Raw genomic sequence first — 23,210 nt, 5'->3', positions numbered from 1 at the left:
CCTAGGAAGCAAGTCTGGCCTGTCGTGACACAAATACAAGAGTCTGTTCAGTGGGCCCCCAGTTCCAATTAATGCCAACCACAGGCAGGAGGAATGCGGACCATTCTAGAACACAGCACATCATCATCTCCCCCCCCCCCCCCCCCCCCCCCCCCCCGCCAAGGATAAAAATAACCTCATCTGCGATAGGGTGCCTGCCATCAGCTAGTCCCCAGACCCTCCCAGGCCTACCAAGGAGCTGTCAGGGGACCAAACATGGGAATATAGTCGGAAGACGATCCCACACATAACACATACCCACGTATACATCATCTGCCCCACGGAGAAATGCTGGAAGAGCTCTCAATGATGCAATGAACTAGAGTCCAGGGAAGTCCCACATCCTGCTCAAGGAGCCAAGGCTGGAGGCCGCGCCTCCTACTGGTCTACCTGCACCTTTGTTCTAGCATCTTGAGACTACAATACTAAACTACCAGCAGCTGCAACTGCAGCTCTCTCTCTGCTGAAGTCTGCCCACCTGATGCTTCCAGCTGCGCATCAGGCGCAAAAATTTAAACATAGACCTAGATTTTTTTTTTTTATGGTATGGACTGCCTTGAGGAGAACAGGCATACCTGCCTCCACCTCCATCCAAGGTGTCGTGAGGATTAACACAGATCTCTGAAACCACAGGCACCTGGTTCACAGTGAAGTGCCATGGGGCGGGGGGGGGGGGGGGGGGGGGGGGGGGGGGGGGGGGGGGGGGGGGGGGGGGGGGGGGGGGGGGGGGGGGGGGGGGGGGGGGGGGGGGGGGGGGGGGGGGGGGGGGGCACTATGTGGAAGAGGCTGGAGAGCAAGGGGTAGCTGGGTCGACATCCCACAGCCCGGCAGCCCACCTCCCACTTTGGGAAACAGGAATGTGGAGAAGGAAGATTCTAGAGTCTGGATGGCATTTGAGTCTAATCCAGCTCAAACCTCTCTGGAGGGCCTGGGTATCTCTCTTCCCTTCTGTCCAGCCACTCAGCAGCCCCAGGAGACAGTTTCCTTGTCTGTAAAATGAGACTCTAAAGACTTAGTAAGGATGACCTGGGCTGCCAACAAGGGGACACAGTCAAAGGACTTCGTCAATCACAGATGCTCTGACCTCTGTCCATACGAGGGCCTGCCACCAGGCTGGGGCTGCCTGCCCAGGAAGTAGGTCTAAGCAGGCTGCTGCCCCAGAGTCGGGGTTCAGGTGAGAACAGACTAGGCAAGAAGCAGTAACATGGGAAATGTTGTCACATCCAGGGGTGCGGGGGCCATGTGACCAGGATTCAGCTTTCCCCTGGACAGCATCCCTGCTCCAACTGCTCTGTATTGTCTGGGCACTGGGCCTACAATGTACCAGGACTTACAGCCTGTGGAATGTGGGCAAGGATTTCACCCTCTGAACTCAGATTCCTCAGTTCATGAACCTGAGAGGGGTAGGTGACATGGTGAGGGGCGGGTGAGGTGGAGAATAAGTACCCTCCCTTAAGGACATTTTTGTTTTCGAGATGGGGGTCTCATTCTACAACCCAGGCAGATCTCAGACTTACTGTGCAGGCCAGGCTGGTCTCAAACCAGCCAGTGCTTCCTACGCGCTGGTATTATAGACTTCCATCTGCCATGCTCCACTGTGTTTGCTTTTATAATCTCCACACAGCCCTAATGGTTGGGTGTCCCATTCCCATTTTACAGATGGAAAAACAGACGCTTAAGAAGAATAAGTGGCTTGCACGTAAATACAGAAGATCAAACGGCTGGTAAGGATACGATTGGGACTTGGCACCACACTTGTGTAGCTTTGCTGTATTAACTTCCATCTAGCAGACAGGAGAATCAGTTCTGTCTCTGGGCGATACTACCATAGGCAGGCCAAGCCAGCATCCACACCTATATCTGGGTTCCTGAGACTCCTCCTGGTGTCCTCCTGCAGGGACAGTGTTGGTGTCAGAACCCAGATCAAAACCCTTACGGAAACACCGTCTGTCCAGCGGCTCACCACCAGGGAGGGAAATGCTGGAAGCGACTGAGTCCATCTGTAGCTCTGGGGAATAGGAGTTCACGTGACACCAGCTAGTCAGACCCTGCTCGGGTCCAGTGTTGTAACCCACCACATGCCCTCCTGTGGCTGCCTGGCATGAGCAAGCTTGCCCCAGAAACAGAGGGCCTCACTCCCTCCTGTAAACCCCTCCGCTGCCCGGGCCTCCCATCTCCCGCCCTCTTCCTCCACGCCTCCCTGTGGGCCTTCTGCCTCAGGCTGTCCGCCACTGCCCACCCCATCACCGAAAGGACTAGAAAGAGACTGGAACGTTTTGAGCACAAGCAGTCTGACCTAAAATGTAAACTGACCCCACTGTGTGGCCCAAGAACCAAACTGACCACACCCAGCCCCAAATCACACTGACATCCAGCAATACTCCACGGGGAGCCCTGGCACTGAGGGGGGACCATTCAGGGGGTTGTGAAGGAAAGCCCTGGCTTCTTCCCCATCAGAGCTCTTCGCCCTCCCCACCACACGGCCAAGAATGCAGCTCGGCCCTGCCTCTGGGTTACCATGGCAACGGGAAGCCAGGCAACGGGCCCAGGCCCTGCCATCCTGCAAGCCACCTCATTTACCCTGGAGCTGGGCACAGCAGCCACAGATATCACAATTCCTTCTGGAGAGGAAAAGAGAACAAGAAGGAAGGGGAAGAAAAAGACAAAGCAGTTATGGGGGTGGGGACAATAAGAGAGAGAAAGAACGGAGGCTGGGAAGAGGGAGAAAGGAGAGAAAAGAGATGTGGCAGGGAGCAACAGGCTGGGGGCACAACTGCAGAGAGAGAGAGAGAGAGAGAGAGAGAGAGAGAGAGAGAGAGAGAAGGGACAGGAAAGAGGCCCGTCCACACCACACATTCCTGGGCCTAAGCTGCTTATAGTTTGTGAGACTCTGAGCAGCTAAGATTTCCTGCCCCAGGAAGCTGGCAGCCAGGCTGGGCCCCTCCAGCTGCTCTCTAGGCCCAACAGCCTCCACCCTGCTAAGGGACGGTGCTCAGGCCTTCCCCCAGCAAGTGGGGCCCCTTCTACTAACCCTCAGGCATCCTCAAACTCTCCTGTCACTTTGTGCTCCCCACCTGACTCCTCTGACTCAACCCAACTTAGTTCTCTGTGTTTCAGAAGCATTCCCAAGAAGCACTGCAGAGTGGTGGAAGCAGGGGCATGATTTACCGACTGAACACATCCTGTCACTCAGCACAGGGAGTGGCCTAAGTGGCCTCTCTGCAGACAGGAGATGCCAAGCAGGGCTAGGCAGCCCGTGGCAGAAGCTGCTCTCGCAGGGGCTCACCCCGCTCCACCCCAGGTGCTTCTCCAGCCCCTAGCTCAGGGGAGTCGATGGGCTACAAAATAATCTTGACCTGTCCTGGCCCCACATTTCCCCAAACTCTGTGAGGAACCTGAGCCACAAGAAAAGCTTGCTGAAGAAAAACAGAAGGGAAGAAAGACAAATCCAGGTTTGGGGGTGATTGGCAAGAGGGCTGTGGCAAAGCCCTGCAGACTCTTGGAAGTCTGGATGTGTCCCTGCCTCTTGTTCACAGGAGAACCCTGAGCCATAACTTAAACCACTCTGCCCCTCGCTGTTCGCATTTATAAAATGGAAATGCTAGTGTCACAGGAAGGAGTCAGGGTGCTTAGAGCAGGACCTGACCCACACGGCAGCACTTTGTGTTGCTAAAAAACCTAGGCCCAGTCTGATGGGTGGTGGTACACACCTTTAATCTCAGCACTTGAGAAGCATAGGCAAGCAAATCTCTGTGCGTTCAGGGCCCGCCTGGTGTACAACAAGAGCTAGTTCCAGGACACTCTCTAAAGCTACAGAGAAACCCTGTCAAAAAAATAAAATAAAAGAACCCTGCCCACAGGTCCCAGAGGTAAGACATCTGCTGAGAACAGCCAGGTGGTCTGTGCAGAGAATGCTTCCAAGGCAGCTAGGGCCTGTGGCCATAACATTCGTTTTGCCTACCAATTTTTTTACCTATTCAATTTTCTTGCCAATTTTCACTACTAATTGGACACAAAGCTACACGAGAGCTTCATTTCAACTGAGAATCATGGCTGGTCAGGACAGAGTCTGTGGTCCTTGCAGGCATCCCACACTTGATGGCTGCCCGAACACCACGCCACCCAGTTCTAGGAAGGCTCCAGAGCCTCGGGCGGGAAACAGACTCCCGGAATTAAAGTCTGGGATTACTAGAGGGCAGCTGGGGGTCGGTGGGAACAAGGTGGGCCAAGCCTGGGAGAAGCCTGCTGGGCCACGATTGTACAGGACCAAGCGTGGAGATGGAGGCTTGAATAAAGATGGGTCCGGTCATCAGCAGCTGCCTGAAAGGTTAAACAGAAAAAAAAAAGCCAAGCTGGGAAGCCTGGAAAAAGGCTTGCTTCATGGGCCTGTGTTTCAGCATTTCCGCCACTGTCCTCTTGTTTTACGCCGGTTATGTGCAGGGCTGGCTCCAGCTCAATAGTTGTTGATGTGAAAACAGCCTCCTGAGTACATCTGTCTACAAACTCAACCGTGGTTAACTCCTGCTGTTAACCAAAGCGTGGCCCTGTGGTGGCTGAGGCTTCCCAGCCCTGTAGCGGGGAAGAGGGGAGGAGAGGGAGGAATGACTCAGGAAGCAGCCACAGGCTGGGATTTGCTTGAGGCCCAGCCCTGTGAGGGGGCGGGACCAGAGGAGTGGGACTAGCCCCTAGACGGGACAGACAACAGGCTGGAGGGAGAGCTGGGAGGGTACCTGGCTAGGCATGGTCTGGCTAGGCCCTCTAGCTGAGCATCTGAGGGCTGGCTAAAAACCAGGCCTGGAGGGTAACAGTTAAGAGGTAAGGTCAAGAGCACTCCAGGAGAGCAGTTAGAAAGAAACCAGCTCTACAGGTGGATGCTGTTATCTCTGTTAAAACTCCCATTTGTGCCAAGTGGTGGTGGCGCACAGCTTTAATCCCAGCACTCAGGAGGCAGAGGCATGTGGATCTCTGAGTTTGAGGCCAGCCTGGTCTACAGTGTGAGTTCCAGGACAGCCCGGGCTGCACAGAGAAACCTTGTTGAGGAGGAGGGGAGGACTCCCATTCATTTCTACAGAACACTGAAGAGAATGGTCTGTTCTCTCACAAGCAAAAAGGGGACAAGACCATGTAAAGGAGGAAAGAAAACAGAACTAGAGGTGTGGCTTAGTGGGCAGAGTGCTTGCCTAGCATTCAGGAAGTTTGAACCCCAGCACTGCATAAAGCAGTTGTGATACTTGGAAGATGGGGACAGAAGGATCAGGAGTTCAAGTTCAGGCCCAGCTACAAAGCTTAAGGCCATCCTAGGCTACATGAGATCCTGTCTCACAAAGAAAAGAGAAATAAAGAAAAGACCAGGGAATATGATGAAAAGAGAAGGTAATTTTTCAGTCTGAGGCGGTGGGGGGGAGGGCTCCTGCTGAGACCTGGCTAAATGCATGCAGGAATGAGAGAGAGCAATTATGAAAGACATGGAGGGGGGTTTCTAAAGAAGGGAGGATGCTAAGCCCCAAGAGGATAGTTGTGACGTCAGAGGGCAGTGGGTGAGAAGCCGAGAAGGCAGCCTAGTCCACGTGGCCCGAGGCTGGGCAGATCCCCAGAGCGCAGATTTGACTCAAAGTGCTGGAGTCTGTAAGTGGAGGGTGATGGGAGCTGCCTTTCAGGTTTGCCCACACTGGGCAGGTGTGTGTGTGTGTGTGTGTGTGTGTGTGTGTGTGTGTGTGTGGGTGAGAGAGAGAGAGAGAGAGAGAGAGAGAGAGAGAGAGAGAGAGAAGGGTGGAGAGCCTCAGAATGAAGAGGGTCTGCTGGCTAGCAGTGCTGTTAGCAGGAAGGAATGGCACGGGGTAGGTCCTGTCCAAAGTGTTGGCCCAAGGCATATGTCAGAGGTCCAGCTAGCACCAGTACTGCTGGCTGAGAGTCCTTGCTTAGAGTCAGAAATAAGGAGGGAAGGGGCTTGAAGCAAGCAGGAAGTGATAGGTACTGAGTTGGGGGAACCCAGAAAAGAAATGAGCAAGGAAAGGGATCAAGAATTTTCCAGAAGGGCTGGAAAGATGACTCAGCACAAAGCAGTGGTGGCACACACCTTTAATCCCAGCACTCAGGAGACAGAGACAGGTGGAGCTCTGTGAGTTCGAGGCCAGCTTGGTCTACAGAGCAAGTTCCAGGACAGGCTCCAAAGCTACAGAAAAAATGCTGTCTCAAAAAAAACAACAAAACGAAAAAAAGACTACTCTTGCAGAGGACCTGGGTTGAATTCCCAGCACCCACATGGCAGCACACAACTGTCTGTAACTCCAGGATCCAACACCTTCACACAGACATATATACAGGTAAAACACCAAAGCGCACAAAATAAAAATAAAATTTAAAAGAATTTTCCAGATAGTGTTAAACGTGCACTGAACGTATCAAAGTTCTGATTTGTACCCCTCTGTTAAAAAGGGTTACACACCTGCAAAACAAGCAAGCAAAAACATAGCCACCAGCACATACTAGCTTCTGAGATTCCCGGGACTCCAGACCTGTATAAAGGGTATGAAGACTTAAGAGAAGGTAGAGTCTAATCCTCTCCCCTGGGTCTGCATCACCTTCAGTGACATTTCAACCAACGTCATGGGAAGCCGAGGCCTCCTGGAACTGTGGGGGACCTAGCTGTCAGGTAAGAAATCTGACCATCACAACAAAGAATCCGCATGTCGCATGTGGGTGCTCTGAATGACATTCCCGGCTAAGCCCGACCTGGCAACCATGCTCACTCACCACAATGCTAGTGAAGCTATACCCGCGGTGAGCTTACCCATAAGCTAGACACCACCCAGTAACTTCCACCCGGGCCCCACACGGCGGATGAATCGCCCTGAGGAGCTCTGCCCAGCCTTGTCCAAGCTTCCAAGTCGCAAAGCACAATCCATCACTAACCGGTGGGTTCACTAAGCCACGGAGTTTCAGTGTAGTTTGCATTGCAGCCCTAGTAAACTACAGCAGACACGGTCCGTCCCCGGGGTGCGGGGGAGGATGTAGACAGGAATAAACACATGAAAAAACCAGGGAGCCATCAACCTGGTGCAGGGGGAGCCCCTGACAGGCTCTCTGACATGTGAGCAGAGTGAAGGCAGATGGGGAAGGAGAGGACAGAGATGCCGAGGCAGAGTCCAGACAGGGTGACTTAGGAAAAGGTTGAGAGGCCGGCCGTCAAGTGGAAGCGGGGACCCCTCGAGCAGTGGTTGGCAGGCGACCTGGGACCTGAAGGGCTTTGCTTCCATGGAGGCTGGGGAATCCTGGAACTTGTTCATCTGCTAAGGGGTACAGCAGATGGAGGGAGCCCCCAGAGTCAGAGAGCTGCCCACAGCATAGGCACCTAGCATCTAAGAAGTACTCAGGAACCAGCTCAAAGGTCCTTTTTGGAAATCCACTCTTAGGTATGCGTTTACTGTTTGCTGGGCTGGGCCCTTGGGTAACTAACCCTTGTCTTCGGCACTACTCCGTAACAGTGACCTGAATGGAGCAGATGAGGGAAAGGAGGCATGGACACCAGAGAGAGAACCTCTCCACACCATGACTGGCCAGTCAAGGGCAAAGGAAAGCCAGGTGTGGCAGGAGGATCCCTAGGGAGCCCGTCACCAGTGCCAGGCACTGCGGAGACTCTCCAAGGTTGCCTTTGGGCTCCCAGCCAGAGCAAGTATAACCAGTGGGGCCCTCCTGGGTTTGGGGATCTTTTCAGGTAAAAAAACATCAGAGCTGCCAGGTCAGGACCATCAATCCCCATCCAAAGGGCCAAGGCAACAGGCACAAATTCACTCTCAAGTGAGACACACCTTCCAGGCCCTGCAGCCCCGGAAGCTTGACTTTTATCTTCAAAGCAAGAGAAGGGCTGGACTACACTGACTCAGAGGGCCTCAGGGCCCTGGAGAGAGGCTGAGGGGGGCTGGGAAACAACCAGGGCTTCCCCACACACACATCTGGCTCCCTTTAAAGACGGCCCCTCCCCTGGCCCCACAGTCATTAAACCTTTGGCTCACCACTTGCTCTCGTTTGAAAAAATTTTACGACATTTTATTTAGTTATTTACGCATAGCGGTGGGGGAGGCGAGTGCAGCACGCCTGCCTGTGTGAGGAAGGTCAGAGAACAACCTGTGAGAGTCCACCATGTGGATCTCAGGGACCGAACTCAAGTCACAGAGCTTGGGGGCAAACGCCTTTACCTCCCAGAGGTGTCTCACCAACACATCACTCACTCTCTGAAAATAAATCTCCTCCATCATGGAAAAGTCGACTAATACGAACCTGCTCAGTGACAGGGCCCAGCGTGACCCCACATGCCCAGTTATAGTCAGGAGGCTGAGGCTGGCAGAGAGCTGGGAGAAAGCCAGTCAGATGGTTGGGGGGTGGCCCAGTGGATAAGAGGACTTGCTGCTCAGTCATGAGTTTAAAACCCTAGTATGCACATAAAACGTCAGCCATGGCCATGTGGGCCGGAAAACACAGTGATGGTGGCGGGGAGTGTGGTGTGTGTGTGTGGTGTGTGTGAGAGATGTGTATGTGTGATTGTGGTGTGTGTGTGGTATGTGTGTGTGATTGTGGTATGTGTGGTTGTGGTGTGTGTGCGGTTGTGTGTGTGTGAGTGTGGTGGGGTGGGGTGTGTGTGGTGTGGTAAGTGTGGGGTCACGCTATAGTGTGTGTGTGCGAGTGTGTATGTGTGTAGTGGTGTGTGTATACGTGTGTGTTTGACAGGAAGTCTGTTGCGGCTTTCTGGCTGCCAGCCTAGCTCCAGGTTCAGTGAGAGACCTGTCTCAAGGGAATAAGAAGAGGGATAGAGCAAGACACTTGATGTCATCCTCTGGCCTCTATCAATGAGTCCTGAACATACGTGTGAAATGTACACACGTGTGCACAGAATTCAAGCACACAAGAAAATCACACACACCTCACAGGACTGTAACCTGGGGAAGAACAAGATGCTGGTCTGGTCTCTGCAGGCCTCATAAGGGATCTGAAGGAAATGAGGACCCGCACAGCTTTGGGAAACCAGGGTTGCCTTAAGGAGTTCCACAGGCAGCTCTTTTAGTTCTTTGACCCGGGCCAGGACACACCCCAGGGTGGATCACAACCTGTTCTCAAGTCACAGATAGAACAAGGCCAAGAAATGAGAAGCAGGACCTCAGGTCCCAGTGAGATGTGGGACAAAGGTCCAGTCTAGGCCGCTGGTGTAGCACTGGTTCCCAGACCTCTGAAGGGCCAAAGCAAAGTTCATATAGCACTCTCTAAACTGTGACGTGGATGTACACAGGAGGTGAGAAATATCCCGAGAAGCCTAGCAGTGACACACACCAAAGACCCAGCTCTTGGGAAGGGGAGGCAGGATGATCAAGAGTTCAAGGCCAGCCTCAGCCGTGTAGTTCAAGGCCAAAATGTCTAAAATACCCCAACAGGGAGGGAGAGAAGAAGAGAGGAAGAGAGGAAAAGAGGGAGAGAGGAAGAGAGATGCTCTGAGAGCCAGCCAGCATACCAGCACGCAGCCATTCCTACAGTGTGGCAGTCCTTTCAGACTTCCTACTGGGGTTCTGCACGCATAGCCATTACTTCTCAGCAAATCTTGCCAGGGACAGGTTTCCCTCCGCCATTGGAAGGAAGTAGCAGCCCAATTGTCCAAAGGACTTGCCTAGGGCACAAATAGGGTGCCAAGGTCCTGCTTTTCCCACTCCCAGGCTGGCTCTGCCCGCTGGGCTGCCTCAAGTAACAATTCATCTATATATCATCTACTGAGGGCGGTTATGGCTACCGAGGAAGCTCTTGAAAAGACAGCTATATCGTATGGCCAAGGGGAACAGAAAGCCAGTCAACAGGGCGCACTCTCCTTTACTTGTGGAACAGGCTCTTTCCTGGCTCTCCATACATGTGCCTCTCTCTGCTGAACCCTGCTTGCCCCCATAGAGACGTTTACAGAGTGAACTGTTGCCTACTCCAGGAAGCCTGCCTGGGCCGCTCTTGAGTGATGAGGGCCACCTCAGTCTTCCTCTGCCACAGTCTAGCTATACTGTGCTGTCATTATCAGTTTATGGTCACCTCAGTTGCCCTATGAAGGACAGGTCTGGTCTGGGTCATTCCTATGTCCCTAGCTTACACTGGTCCTTTTCGTCATTGCCATGACTCTAATGTCATGTCCTACCTGCAGGGAGGCTACTCCTGGAATGACAGGCACACACACAGGCCTGTGGCCAGGAGACTGGCAAGGGACCCAGCTGGCCGTACCATCTGTCCTAGAGCCACCGGACAGAGCAGGCCTAAGGCAAAGATGCCAGGCTGTCAACTCTCCCAGGTCAGCCTAGGACAAGGTGAGAAGCCACAGCATTCAGGGTCTTGCCCAGTTGGAGCTTGGGGCCAGACAAGAATTTTATCTTGAATGTATTTGCTTTATTTTGTGTATATGGGTACTTTGCCTGCTTGTATATCTGGGTACTCAGCTCTGCCTGGTTCCCATGGAGCCAGAAGAGGGCATTGGATCCCCTGGAGCTAGAGTTACAAAGGGTTTTTAGCCACCATGAGTGCTGTGAATAGAACCCGGGTCCTCTGGAAGAGCAACAAGTGCTCTTAACTGCTGAGCCATCTAGCCAGCCCCCAGACAAGATTGTTTAAACCTCTAACTAGGTCAAAGTGATGTAAAACCAGAGCCTTGACTTTCTCAGCTGTAAAACCAGTTGAAAACCAACAGCCATGTAAAACACTCAGGGATTTAAATATGCCTGACATTGAGCAGGGCCTCAGCAGAAACCACCATTTTACCATCTCACCTGACCCACAATCCCTGCCACTGAACCATGGCAGAAACCCACAGACTGATGAGAAACAGGAGTGATTATTTAACCCTGCCAGTGACATGCAAGTTCTGTGGCTCACCAGCATCTCTGCTCCTAACAGTGGTTCTAACAACACCCGCAGAGGCGGAAGTGGCTCACAGATGATGAGTGTGCTCGACATAGGCAAAATGAGTTGGTGTCTCTGGACCCCTTCACTCTCGGGCAGCTCTCCCAATGCTCTAGGGGCAGAAGTACCACCCTAGGCACAGGTGAGGGGTGGTGGTCCAGGAGCCCCAGCCCCTGGCATGTGTGTTGTGGGGTCAGCTCAGACAGCCTGGGTGCCCCAGCCTACATTGTCAGGGCACAGGGATGACAGCAAGGCCACTCACTGGAGCTGCCGATGTCTCCATAGTCAAACTAAAGATGGGCAAAGGGGCCCCAGGCTAGCAACTTCCCAAGTCCAGGCTCCTCCTTTAGTGCCTCATGGGTTCCTGGTTGGTCCTAACCAAACTTCCTCTTGTGAGGAGCAGGGGGTGATAGGAAGGTAGCTGGGACCATTTGGAGCTGGCCAATTAAAGAAAATCAGGTACTAAGTCAAGAAACTCCAGGGATGGTGGTCTATACCTTCAATCCCTCACTGGAGAAGCAGAGTCAGGCAGATCTCTGTGAGTTCAAGAGCAGCCCAGGCTACATTGTAAGACCCTGTTTCAAAAAATAAAATAATTAAAAAAAAAAAAAACTAAAGCAGGGGACCAGAGAAACCCCAGAAAGCTCAATAATAACACCAACAAAGCTCCAGATTCCAGCCCAGACTCCAAGGCCAACTGTAGTCCCTTCAACTTCAGCCAGCTGGCAGCTGCTCCTCCCAGGCTCAGGCCACTCTGAACCACGGAAGTGTCATTCAGAGCTCAAGGTGCCTGGCCCTCCCCTGCATTAAAGGCTGCAAGGGAAAGGTTCCTTCTGCCCAGATGAGACCTCTTCAGCCTCCAGGCCTCCTGCTCAGATGTCATCTGCTCAGGACCCCACCCCCACCCTCTCAGTTCTTGCTCTCTAGACAGCCTGAGTTTAAAGCCCTTCGTTCAATGTCCCTTGACAACTGTGTGACCTCGGGAAGGAGACTTAGCCTCTCTTTCTCCATTTCATCTATAATAGAGGGCACAAGAGCATTCGGAGTTATAAGGACTGAGTCCATGCATGCTCAGACACAGGTAAACCATAGATGACTCTCATTGTTACTGTCATTCGTGGTATTTATGGCAGGTTTCCATCGCCATGGCCTGCCTGCCTTTATCTCTCCTCTACTAGCCCAACAGCTGGGATCCACACCGTCACAAGTCACAGCACACTCATGCACCTGCCGTACCCTCAGTCGACACCCACGTAGGGAGCAAGCGAATTAGGTGTAACGTTGGAAGGTGGCATTGTTACCTCTGGGGCTACATGGGATGGGGAGCCAAAGAGGAAGTGATGACTGAGCTGTGTCTGGAAGGATAAAAACAAATCAACTAGACAGACTGAGAACACTGGGCCTCCGCCTGTGGCCGAGTCTAGGGTTCAGATGCAGCTCCTGAACAAACTGTTGAGCCTCGATTCTCCTCCAGAGAACCTTCTATGATCACTGCAACCCCTTCAAGCCCTGGGGCACTCATCCACTCAGTCATTTTGAGCTCCTCCTGTATGATGGGCATTATCATTTTCTGTCTCTAGGCCTCCCCTCTCCTGCCACATGGTGAGAACCACCAGAGGCATATGCTAACTCCTCAGACCCAAGGCTGGGGGACTTCTAGGATCACCCAGCACAGGGGTTCAGGGACTAACACCTGACCTAGAGTCACAACATGAATAGTAGGTGAACATGTGATTTTTTTCCTCCGTGTGTGTGTGTGTGTGTGTGTGTGTGTGGTGCGTATAGGTGAATATGTAGGTATGTATGTCTGTGCACATGCGTGAGGTCAGAGGCAATGTCAAGTGTCCTGTCCTCTCCACATCATCGTTTTGAGGCAAGCTCTCTCACTAAGCTAGAAGCTGACAATTTAAACTAGGCTAAAATTTCAGCTAGTTCCCGGGATCTACCTGTTTCTACCCTTCAATGCTGGAATCCAACACCCAGATCCATAACCAGAGACTAGATGCTACCCAGTTGAGTCAGGGCTCAAGGTAGCAATGCTAAGCCTCATGTCCAGAAAAGCTCTGAACCAGGACTATTGAGCAAGGAGTCTCAGGAGAATGGGGTCATATAGCCCATCACCAGCTGTAGAGTCAAAACAGCTGCTAAGCCCCTTTGGGAGCTGACCTGGACCAGGCTAGAACTGAGGATCAGAGGTTCAAGGTCATCTTTGGCAACATCCTTATCAAATTTGAAACCAACCTGGGTTACATGAGACCCTGTGTCGAACATAAAAATAAAAATAGCTCAATACCAAGAAAAAAGAAAGTGTTCCCAAATTCTTCTTCTTTTTTCCATTGGAGCAAAGGAAATTAAGAAGAGGCCACAGAAATTCAAGATCTGCCAACCAGGCACAAGTTCAAAGGTGGCGATGAATGTCATTTTAACTAATGTGAGGTCCCTGTGGCCCTGTGGCCCAATTTCCACACTCAACACCCAGATCCATAGCCAGAGGCTAGATGCTAGCCGAGCTGAGTCAGGGCTCAGGGTAGCAATGCTATGCTCATGTTCAGAAAAGTTCTGAACCAGGACCACTGAGTTCAAATCCCAGCACTGCCACTTCCTGCCTCTGTGCTGTTAAACAGGCTGCTGACCCCTCTGAGCCTGAGTTACCTGGGTTGAGGGTAGGGAGGGAGCAACAGGGTGGAGAGCATTGGTTACTTTCCTTCCTGCTATAACCAAACACCCAACAGAGGGGCTTAAGGATGGGAGGGCTCGTCCTGGCTCACAGTTTGAGGAAACACAGTCTAGCAGGCAACGACCTGATGGTGGCAGCTGGTCACACCGTGTCCACAGTTGGGGAGCACAGAGATGGTGCTGGCACTCTAATACTGTCTCCTTTTTCTCTTTTTATTCAGTCAGGGCTCCAGTCATAGGACTGTGTCACCCACATTCGGGGTGGGTCTTCTTCCTCACTTAGACCTCTACAGAAACACTCTCGCAGACATCCCCAGATTCTGAGCCCAGCCAAGCTGACAGTGAAGAGCAAGGAAATGTGCATGCGCCCAGCATGCTGCCTGGCAAAGTCGGAGTCTGAGGACATCCTACCCGGGGCTCAGGGGACAGGAGCAAGAGGCCCAGCAGCTCAGATTCCACCCTGGGCCTGGCTGAAGGACTGTATGCCCACATTCATTCTCTAGGTATCCTCTGGCCCCTGGCCAGGCCTAGGTACGCTCAGCACAGCTTGTAAAGTTCGCTGGGGTATGGGGATAGAGATACAAGCCAAGCTCCCATACCAGTGAGAGTGGGGCTCAAAAAGGGTACATGGCATCGTGAAAAATCTAGGAAGACTTTCTGGAGGAGGCAGCATCCCAGCTGAATCTGAGGGCTGAGACGGAAACTACCAGAGAGTCGGCAGGCTAGGGGAGGCACAGGAAGGCTGAGATCACTGGGGGTGGGGGGTACAGAGTGCACAGCAACTGGAGAGAGTCTAGGCGGCTCACCAAGGCAGAGGAGGCCAGTCAGTATGATGCTACTATCAATACAGAGGGAAGGATGATGGGGCCTGGAGACCTGGGCAAGCATGCCACCAAGACAGTGACCTGCTAGGTAAGTCTGAGCAGGTAAGCAGGTGCCACAGTTACTTTACCTTCAGAGGCGCCCTCTGCTGTGAGAGCAGATGAGATACCAACCCCTGGGGCTGGGGATGCTGAGCTGAATGGCAGCTAGCAAAGAGGCAGGTGAGACATGTATTTGCCCCCAGGGCCCTTCTTTAAAGGCCCCTTCTGAAACGTCCTCAGTTGGCACCTACTGTGCCCTGCACAGGCTACCCAGGCTGTCCTGGGTCCTTCTCCAGGCACCAGGCCAAAGGCCCCCAGCGAGCCGCTGAGCGCTTGGGTGTTTCTGGGACCTCAGCACCTATCTCCGCTCCAAAAGTCAGAGTCAGGAGGTTCCAGGAAAAGATATTCCCAAAGGCCACTCCACAGGACGTGGCCCACATGGCCTGTCCCTCACATGGTCGTGCCCTTACTCTCCTTCTTGTCTGCACACATACACCCTCACACCCTAAATTCTGTCAGGTCCATAGACTTGGAGTCCTGAGCTAGAGAAGTCAGCAGACTCCAAGCCCTGAGCTCAGAAGGCAGGAGAACTGTGCACAGGACACACACACACACACACACACACACACACACGCACACACATACACACGGCACCAGGATGAATTCCAGAACTTGCTACAGAGGATTCCATTCCACCCAGCCCCAAACTGCCAGCCGGGGGGGGGGGGGGGGGGGGGAGCCTGCTATCCCCACGGCTCTTTGGTGACTCTACCAGTTATAACTTAAGAAGTCCGTGGGTTCTGTGAGTTCTCCTTCCAGACAGGACTGCAGAACAGCAGACAGTGAGGCTGGAGATGCAGATCCTGACTTAAGACGGAAGCATCTACTTTCTGGGCCACACATAGGGGAAGCCCCACATTCGGCTCCTGGTCCACCCTAACCCACCATTCCGTACCCTTCGCAAGTGGTTTCCCACATTCTGGATCATTGCTGCTCCACCTGCCAGGCCCTGGGGGTTCTGCGCGCTGCTCAAGGGCCTCTGGTCACCTGAGCCACAGGCGGCCAGCAGCTCCAAAAGCAGCCGGCTTCTCACAGCTCCTCCTCCCAGGCTCCCGCCCCCTCCGGGGCCAGCTGTTAATATCTCCGCCCCATGTCCTGGCCTCTCCTCAATCCACCCTCTGTGCACCCCCAACCCTAGCACAGAAGGCTCCCTAGCGCCCGCCAGCTGGGCCACAGCCACATGGGAACTGGTGCCCACCTACTGGCACCACCAGACTATGCTTCTAGACTCAGCCAAACTCCACCCCTCTACCCACTGCCCTTAGTTAACAGAATGGCTCCAAGATCCCAGAGCTCCAGCTCCCTGGCCAGGGATTCCATTCATCCGCAAGAGGGCAGGCTGGAGCATGGCATGATGCCAGAGTGCTGCCAAAGCCTCCTAGAGAGACACCAGACCCACCTGCCAGGATTTCAACTTCCGGAGTGCTGCCCACTGGCTCACCTGCACCCAGGCTGCCTGTATCCAGCAACTGCTGAACTGGGAGACGATCCACCAGCCCCTAACAGCCACTTCCTTATAAACCAGTGATCCTTCTAATAGAGGCACCTGCCAAAGTCCACTGTGCACGCCACACAGTAGTTAGCGTCCAAGGCCATCAACAGGTGATAGCCCTCCAGGACTTTTCCTTTCCTTTGTCACTTCTGCAAGAGATTTGAGCCAGAGGGCTTGACGCTCACACTGGACAGAACAAAAAGTCTTGGAGGGCCGGGCGATGGTGGCGCACGCCTTTAATCCCAGCACTCGGGAGGCAGAGGCAGGCGGATCTCTGTGAGCTCGAGACCAGCCTGGTCTACAAAGCTAGTTCCAGGACAGGCTCCAAAGCTACAGAGAAACCCTGTCTCGAAAAACCAAAAAAAAAAAAAAAGTCTTGGAGGCCAAAGTGACTAAAGATGAGTCCTAGAACACCAGACCCCTTCTGCAATTCAGACTTCCTGCTGGTCCTGCTCCTACCCCACAAGGACAATCCTTGGGGCTGGGAAGGGATGCATCCTAGGCACTTGGCCAGTACAGAGCAGATGGGACCGTCCCGTCTGCCCCTTGCTTCTCCTGTCACCACGCAGCTGATAAAATGTCCTCTGCCAAAGGCTCGAGTTCACGCCCAGGCCTCTGAGCAAGTCCCCTCCTCTCTCAAAGCCTCTGTTCTAGGAATCCAGGGCTCTTACGCCCTGCCTTGTGCGGTCTTGTCAGCTACCAGCACTCGGCCTCTGCAAATGAGAAACTGAAGTTATACACTAAAGACAGCAAGATGGGCACCCAATGTGCTACTTCATGCCTGCCATCCCAATACTCTGGAAGCTGAGGTAGAAGATCAGCCATGAGTTCAAGGCCAGCCTAGGCAACTTGGTGTGTTTCAGGCCAGCTTGATCTATATTACTGTGTTAGACGTAGTCATTTAAAAAAAAAAAAAAAAAAAAAAGAGGGGGGGATGGAGAAATGGCTCAGTGGTAAAGGGCACTTGATGCTCTTCCAGCGGAGTCAAATTTGGTTCCCACACCCATGTCAGGTGGCTCACAACCATCTGTAACTCTTGCTCTAGGAGATGCGATGTCTCTGAGCTCCAAGGGCATCTCCATTCATGTATACACCTGGATGCAGACACATAGAAGCAAATATCCTCTGAATCGAGGTAGAGGCTGGGGAGATGGCTCGGTTTGCAAAGCGCTTGTTATTACACGCCTGAAGACCTGAGTTTGGCTCCTCGGCACCCATGTAAAAAGCTGGGTGCAGTGGTGGGCACCTGTGATCCCATACAAGATCCCTAGGGCTTGCTGACTAGCTTATCTAACAGAATGGGTAAGTTCCAGGTTCACTGAGAGATCCTGTCTCAACAAATAAAGTGAGACCATGAGGAGGCTCAGCTTGCCGAGGGTGCTCGCCGTCCGTGGTGGTTTAAATGGGAATGACTCCCATAGGCTCATATATCCGAATGCTTGGTCAGCAAGGAGTTGCACTATTTGAGAAGAAATAGGAGGTGTGGCCTTGTCGGAATAGGTGTGGGCTGTTGGAGGAAGTGTGTCACTGGGGGGCTGGTTTTGAGGTTTCATTAAGCCCAAACCAGCTGCAGTATGGACCTACTGCCCTGCCTGTGGCTCTGGATGTGGAAATCTGCTTCTCCAGCACCAAGTCTGCCTGAGGCCGCCATGCTCGCCACCATGATGATAAACTTCTGAGTTTGCGAGCAAGCCCCCAGTGAGATACTTCCTTTTATGGGAGTTGCCTTAGTCATGAGTCTCTTCACAGTAATAGAACACTGACTAAGACACTGCCCAACAATACCGGAACCACGCAATGGTGGAACTGACCACACAAAGCTGTCCTCTGACCTCTACAGATGTGTGGCACATGTGCCCCGCTGCCATACACACATCATACATACACACATACTCAATAATAATAAATGAAATAAATTAAAATGGTTTTAAAGATGAGAAAGCAATTGAAGAAAGTAACTCTGGCCTACACACACACACACACACACACACACACACACACACACACACAGCACCTAGGACTAGAGAGATCCAGGCGGCTAGAGGAGGTGGTACTCACGCCAACCTAGAGCCTAAATGGGCTTGGGCAGGTTGGGAGGAGGGGCGTGGCTGAAGGCCTGACAGGACAGCACAGGCCTGGGCTTTGGGGACATGAACCTGTAGCAGAGGGTCTCACAGACCAGCAACAGGATTTAAGCACTGTGGCTCCTCTGGGCCTGGTGAGCAGGCCTAACACAATGAAGCCTTACAAGGAAGACAGCAGATCAAGAGACCTGGACTCAGCTCATCTTACTGAGTCCACACCTAATGTATCAGGTACCGCTATTAAACAATGTATCAGGTACCGCTATTAAACTCACAACCTCCAATCCCAGGCTCCCGTCTCTCCAGAGGACCACCTCAAACTCACCAGCCTCAATCCAGAGCCTCCATCTTAGACATAAACAGAGTAAAGACCAGAAATGGAAAAGGATGCTCGAAAAGACATGCTTGGTGGAAGTTGTCTAGACTCAGCTCTCCTGACCATAAGTCCAGAGCCCCATGCAGCTGAATCTGCCACAGGCACACTGTGGGAGGGGCTTTGCTCAGACATCAGGGAGGACTTGAGTGAGGCTAAATCCCAGGAGTGCACAACAGAGAGCTCAATCTCTCTACAGAGGCTCCTGCGGCTCACAGAGCGATATCCTGTCTGAACTGGTTCCTGTGAGTCCTCAGAGGTTCTGCCCCATCTGTTACTACAGAGATGTTTCCATGGGCATCCATGGAGTCCCAAGGAGAGGGACCACATCTCCCTCAGCTCTGGGCCCTTTCCCCAACACCCAGACCACAGTCCCATATTCAGATGCCTGTACTAGGTCCTAGAAGGGCCCAAACTTCAGCCTGCGTCAGGGACATCCAAAGGGCCCCTTGACATTCAGGGTGCTGGGTCCCACCCAGTTTTTTTTGTTTGTTTGTTTTTCTTTCTAATTCTATATAGATGAGTGTTTCGCCAGCATGTATGTTTATGAGCTACTTCACCACTAGTGCCCTTAGAAGTCAGAAGAGTTTGTCAGATTCCCCTGGAACTGATGGTTGTAGTGTGGGTGCTGGGAATTGAACCCTGGTCCTCTGAAAGAGCAGCCAGTTCTCTTAACTGCTGAGCCATCTTTCAAGTCCCCATACGACAAGGTTTTTGTTTCAGTAAAGCAGAAGTTAAGCCTGCCTAACAAAATCCCTAGAGATGCCAATTCTGCTGGACCAGAGAGACAGATCAATGGCACGTTATGGTGGGGATATGATAAGGAGACCCAGAGACTTGACAGTCTGTCACCACAGCAACAGCAGCTGAAATGCCACCATCTCCAGGTAGCCTCCTCGACCCTGCCTCAATAGTGTGCACAGAAGCATGTACCTGTTCACATTTCACAGTCCTGTATCCCTGGTCCTTGCTGGAACTCGAGCCGAGGGTATTGGCATGGGAGGAAGACCGCGTGTCCCTACCAAGACTTTTTCTCTATTTAGTTGGTGTCCTTTTTTTTTTTTTAACCTCAAGTAAGCTGGCAGTGGGATGGCGCAGATTCATCAGAACACCCTGTCCCTTCACTGTGAGCCTTCGACATAGTGTTCAATGAGCATCTAGCAGTGGAGGAATCTTACAAGGGGACACAGTGAACGGAAGTACCTGCCTGCATAAACCCCTGATCAAATGAAGGCATGCAGGAATACTGCCATCCTCTCGCGGTCCCCGGCCTCTGGGGCCGGGCAGTGTGGCCCAGCAGATTAAAGGAAGCTTTGAGATAGAGAGTGGGTGGGGCATCGGGGAAGGGAGGGGCTAAGAAAAGAGTAGTGACACCAGCAGAAGAGGAAACGGAGGTGACTCTTCAGAGCCCAGAGCCCAGCACTCGCTCTAAACCCCACGCTTTGTGGAGAAAAAGCCTCTAAAGAAGAGCAAGGGGAGAGCACACAAACTGCCCCAGGCAGAGGAGAGGCAGCGCTCACAGAGGTGGGGAGGGGATGGAACCCCACAGGAGAAGCAAAGTTTAACCAGCTCTTAATACCATCCAGTCTAATAGGTTCTGATACACGGATTCTAGTCTCTGCCAGCTCCTGGTGAGAGTGGACCTCCCACGTGGCCAGCTGCTGAGGGTCTGGGCCCAGCCCAACTTCCCAGATTTGGCTTTCACTCAGGAATTGTTCTCACCTCAGGCTATGCCGAGGAAGGTCCTCAGGCGCACCTTCCCGGAAGCCTGAGCCCTCAGGTCCCCCGGTGGCCAGTCTGAGGCCCTCCCCCATCCTCTTGGAGGCCAGCATCCAAGCAATGGCTCGCCTGAGTAAAGGACAGTCCCCAGAAGAGACCAACCTGAAAGTTGCACAGGGAAGCGACCCACCGAGCTGAGACGTCAGGGACACGTGTGCCCTTCCAGAAGGGGAACAGTGACAAGTCCGGGAAGGGGGTGTGTCTTACCCAAGTGCTGGGAAAATCTTGACCCCCCACGGTTGGCAGGGCGGAGTCCAGGACTCCCTGTGTGCCAGAGCAGCGACTGTGGGGAGGCTGGAGCTCGGCAGCGGCGGAAGCGCCGGCTGTAGACAGAAGGCGGGAGCGGCCAGACAAGTTCCTGGGCCAATCTATGCCCTCCCTCCCATGCTTGGAGCGGGTGGGGCCAACCAGGGCCGTGGGGTCAGCTGATTTCAGAAGTCCAGGCCCCGGGTGAAAGATATTGGAGGTCAGGACCCCAACGACAGTAGACACTTCAGCCAGGGAGTTGTCAAGCCCTGGTCACAGGACAGAGGTGGAAAAGTGGGCACCTGGTCGCCCACTGGAAGCAAAAGCTGACTGCTACTTCTCAAGAGGGGCTTGCTAGTCTTAGTATGATCTGCTATTCAACCACACCTTTAATATGTGCCCAGTACTGCACTGTGTGCTGGGATGAGATACTACACAGGACCCCCAGTATACTTGTAGGATTATTGACTCGGGGAGGGAGGGTGCAGAAAAATAGATGATTCAGAACTAGACAAAGGCAACAGCACCCACTGACCTCACTCAGTGAAAGCCACTGTTAACACAAAGGGGTGGCTTCCAGTTAGACTAGAGCTGAGGATGCAGCTCCCAACCCTATCCTTCAACCTCCCCCACCCCGCCCCGGGTTTGGTATTTACCTTACCCAATATACAGTATGAACTACATGCTACTGAACACACAAATAGGACTGGAGGGCCACATAAAAGATGCCCACCAGTGTTCATCTGTCAAACTCAGAAAGGATCAGATAACTTAAATGGCAATCCCTGAAAGAGGAGCAGAGGAGGTGGGGGACTCTGGCAGTCCAGTGCATTCTATAGGGAGGGGGGACCTGGAGGAGCTTCTCCCTCCAGACTTACGCCCAAAGAGTTCCTTGGGGAACTTGGCCTACCCCAGCCACTCTGGGGACAAAAGGATAGCTGTTTATGAACAAAGACCCACCTACTGAGGCTACCCACACTGGGTCCCAGAAGCCCTCCAGTGGCAGACCTCTGGTGACAACAAAGGTCTTCCTTTGGTCACTTGTATGACCTTGCTTAGCGCACACTAAGAATGAGACCCTCACAGTCAGAGCCGCAAGTGCCCACCCATGGGTTTGGCATCAGCTAGCCACTGACCAGCTCTAGCTTTAAGGCCCAGCCTCAGCTCCTAGATACCTAGGTGTCTTCGACAGCAAATGACAAGTGAGATCATTTTCCAAGTGCCTATGAGACACATCCAGAGACACCAGGAGCCCTGTGGGACTGCCAGATCTTGCAGGGAAGGGGAATTCTCTCTCTGGCCGACTGCCATGAGTCTGCCATCAACCATGGCTTACTTTAGTGTGACACCAGAAGCAAGTGCTGGAACCCTAGAGAAATTCAGATTGTCTTCTTTTCTTTCTTTTTGTGAAGCTGGCAATGAATCCATGGCCTGATCCCGTACTCTATCACACAGCTACATCCCAGCCCTCAGACTCTCTTGTTATTGTGTTTGTTTTAAGACAGCAGCCTCTGTGGACCCGGACAGTTGTGAATTCCTGATCCTCCTGCCTCCACCTGCAAGCGCTAGGATTGCAGGCCCGCTGTTTGCTATGGGGCTGCAGATTTAACATAGGGCTCCGTGGATGTCAAGCAAGCACTCTACCAACCAAGTCACACAGTCAGCCCTCACATTGTCCTTTTAGAAAAGCGACCATATTGGCTGTGCTGTTTCAGAGTGGTAGGGTATGCGTTCCTGTGTGAGTGGCCATCTTTAGGGTGGTGGAGTTTCCACCATGTGGAGGTTATCCTGGAACCTTGCCAATGGTAGGCTAGGCTAAGGGGCCTTGCCTGGCACCTAGGGCTTTTCTTGATTTATAGCAGCAGCTCTCAACCTGTGGGTCACATGACCCTTGTACAGGGGTCACATATCAGTCATCCTGCATATCAGATGATTCATAACAGTAACAAAATTATAGTTATGAAGTAGCCACAAAAAATAATTTTGTGACTGGAGGTCACCACAACATGAGGACCTGTACTAAAGGGTTGTGGCAATAGGAAGGTTGAGAACCCCTGATCTATGGTTTAATTAGAAGTATGTTACTGAGCCAACAAGATCTTCCTTTAGGGGCTGGAGAGATGGCTCAGAGATTAAGAGCACTGGCTGCTTTTCCAGAGGTCCTGAGTTCAATTCCCAGCAACCACATGGTGGCTCACAACCATCTGTAATGAGATGTGGTGCCCTCTTCCTGGCTGTAGGCATACAAACAGACAGAATACTGTATACATAATAAACAAATAAAACTTTTTTTAAAAAAAAATCTTTCTTTGAATAAAGACACCTGCCACCAAAGCGGATGACCTCACTTCAGTTCCTGGGACCAGGACCCCGTGGTGGAAGAGGACCAGTTTCCACCTGTTCTCTCTCCTCCACACACATGTTGAGGCATTCGCATATCCCCACCTACAGACACACACAAATAAGAAGGAACCAGAGAGATAGCTTGGTGGAGAGAGTACGCATTGCTCTTTAGAGAACCTGCACCCAAGCCGAGACTCACTGCCTCCGGAACTTCAGCTCCAGGGGTATCTGATGTCTCTGGCTTCTGAGGATACAGGTGCTCATATCACATACCCACACACAGACATATGCACAGACATACGATTTTAAAATGAAATATGTCTTTGGGGATGGTGAAACGA

General features: G+C 52.6%; 1 protein-coding gene across 1 annotated transcript in view; it reads right to left on the bottom strand.

Moving 5' to 3' along the window:
• Positions 1-15,579, bottom strand: part of Acot11 (acyl-CoA thioesterase 11) — a 44,011-nt gene extending 28,432 nt beyond the window's left edge. The window contains exon 1 of the mRNA XM_050136093.1: positions 15,448-15,579. Coding sequence (XP_049992050.1) covers positions 15,448-15,480 — 33 coding nt within the window. The 5' untranslated portion in view covers positions 15,481-15,579. The remainder of the gene's footprint in view (positions 1-15,447) is intronic.
• Positions 15,580-23,210: the final 7,631 nt, after the last annotated feature.

This window comes from Alexandromys fortis, unplaced genomic scaffold, assembly GCF_014885135.2.
Source record: "Alexandromys fortis isolate MF-2015 unplaced genomic scaffold, M_Fortis_MF-2015_v1.1 scaffold_13, whole genome shotgun sequence".
In the NCBI taxonomy this organism is placed as follows: Eukaryota; Metazoa; Chordata; class Mammalia; order Rodentia; family Cricetidae; genus Alexandromys; species Alexandromys fortis.
Note: the sequence above shows the minus strand (reverse complement) of the source record. Positions and strands in the feature narration are given on the sequence as shown.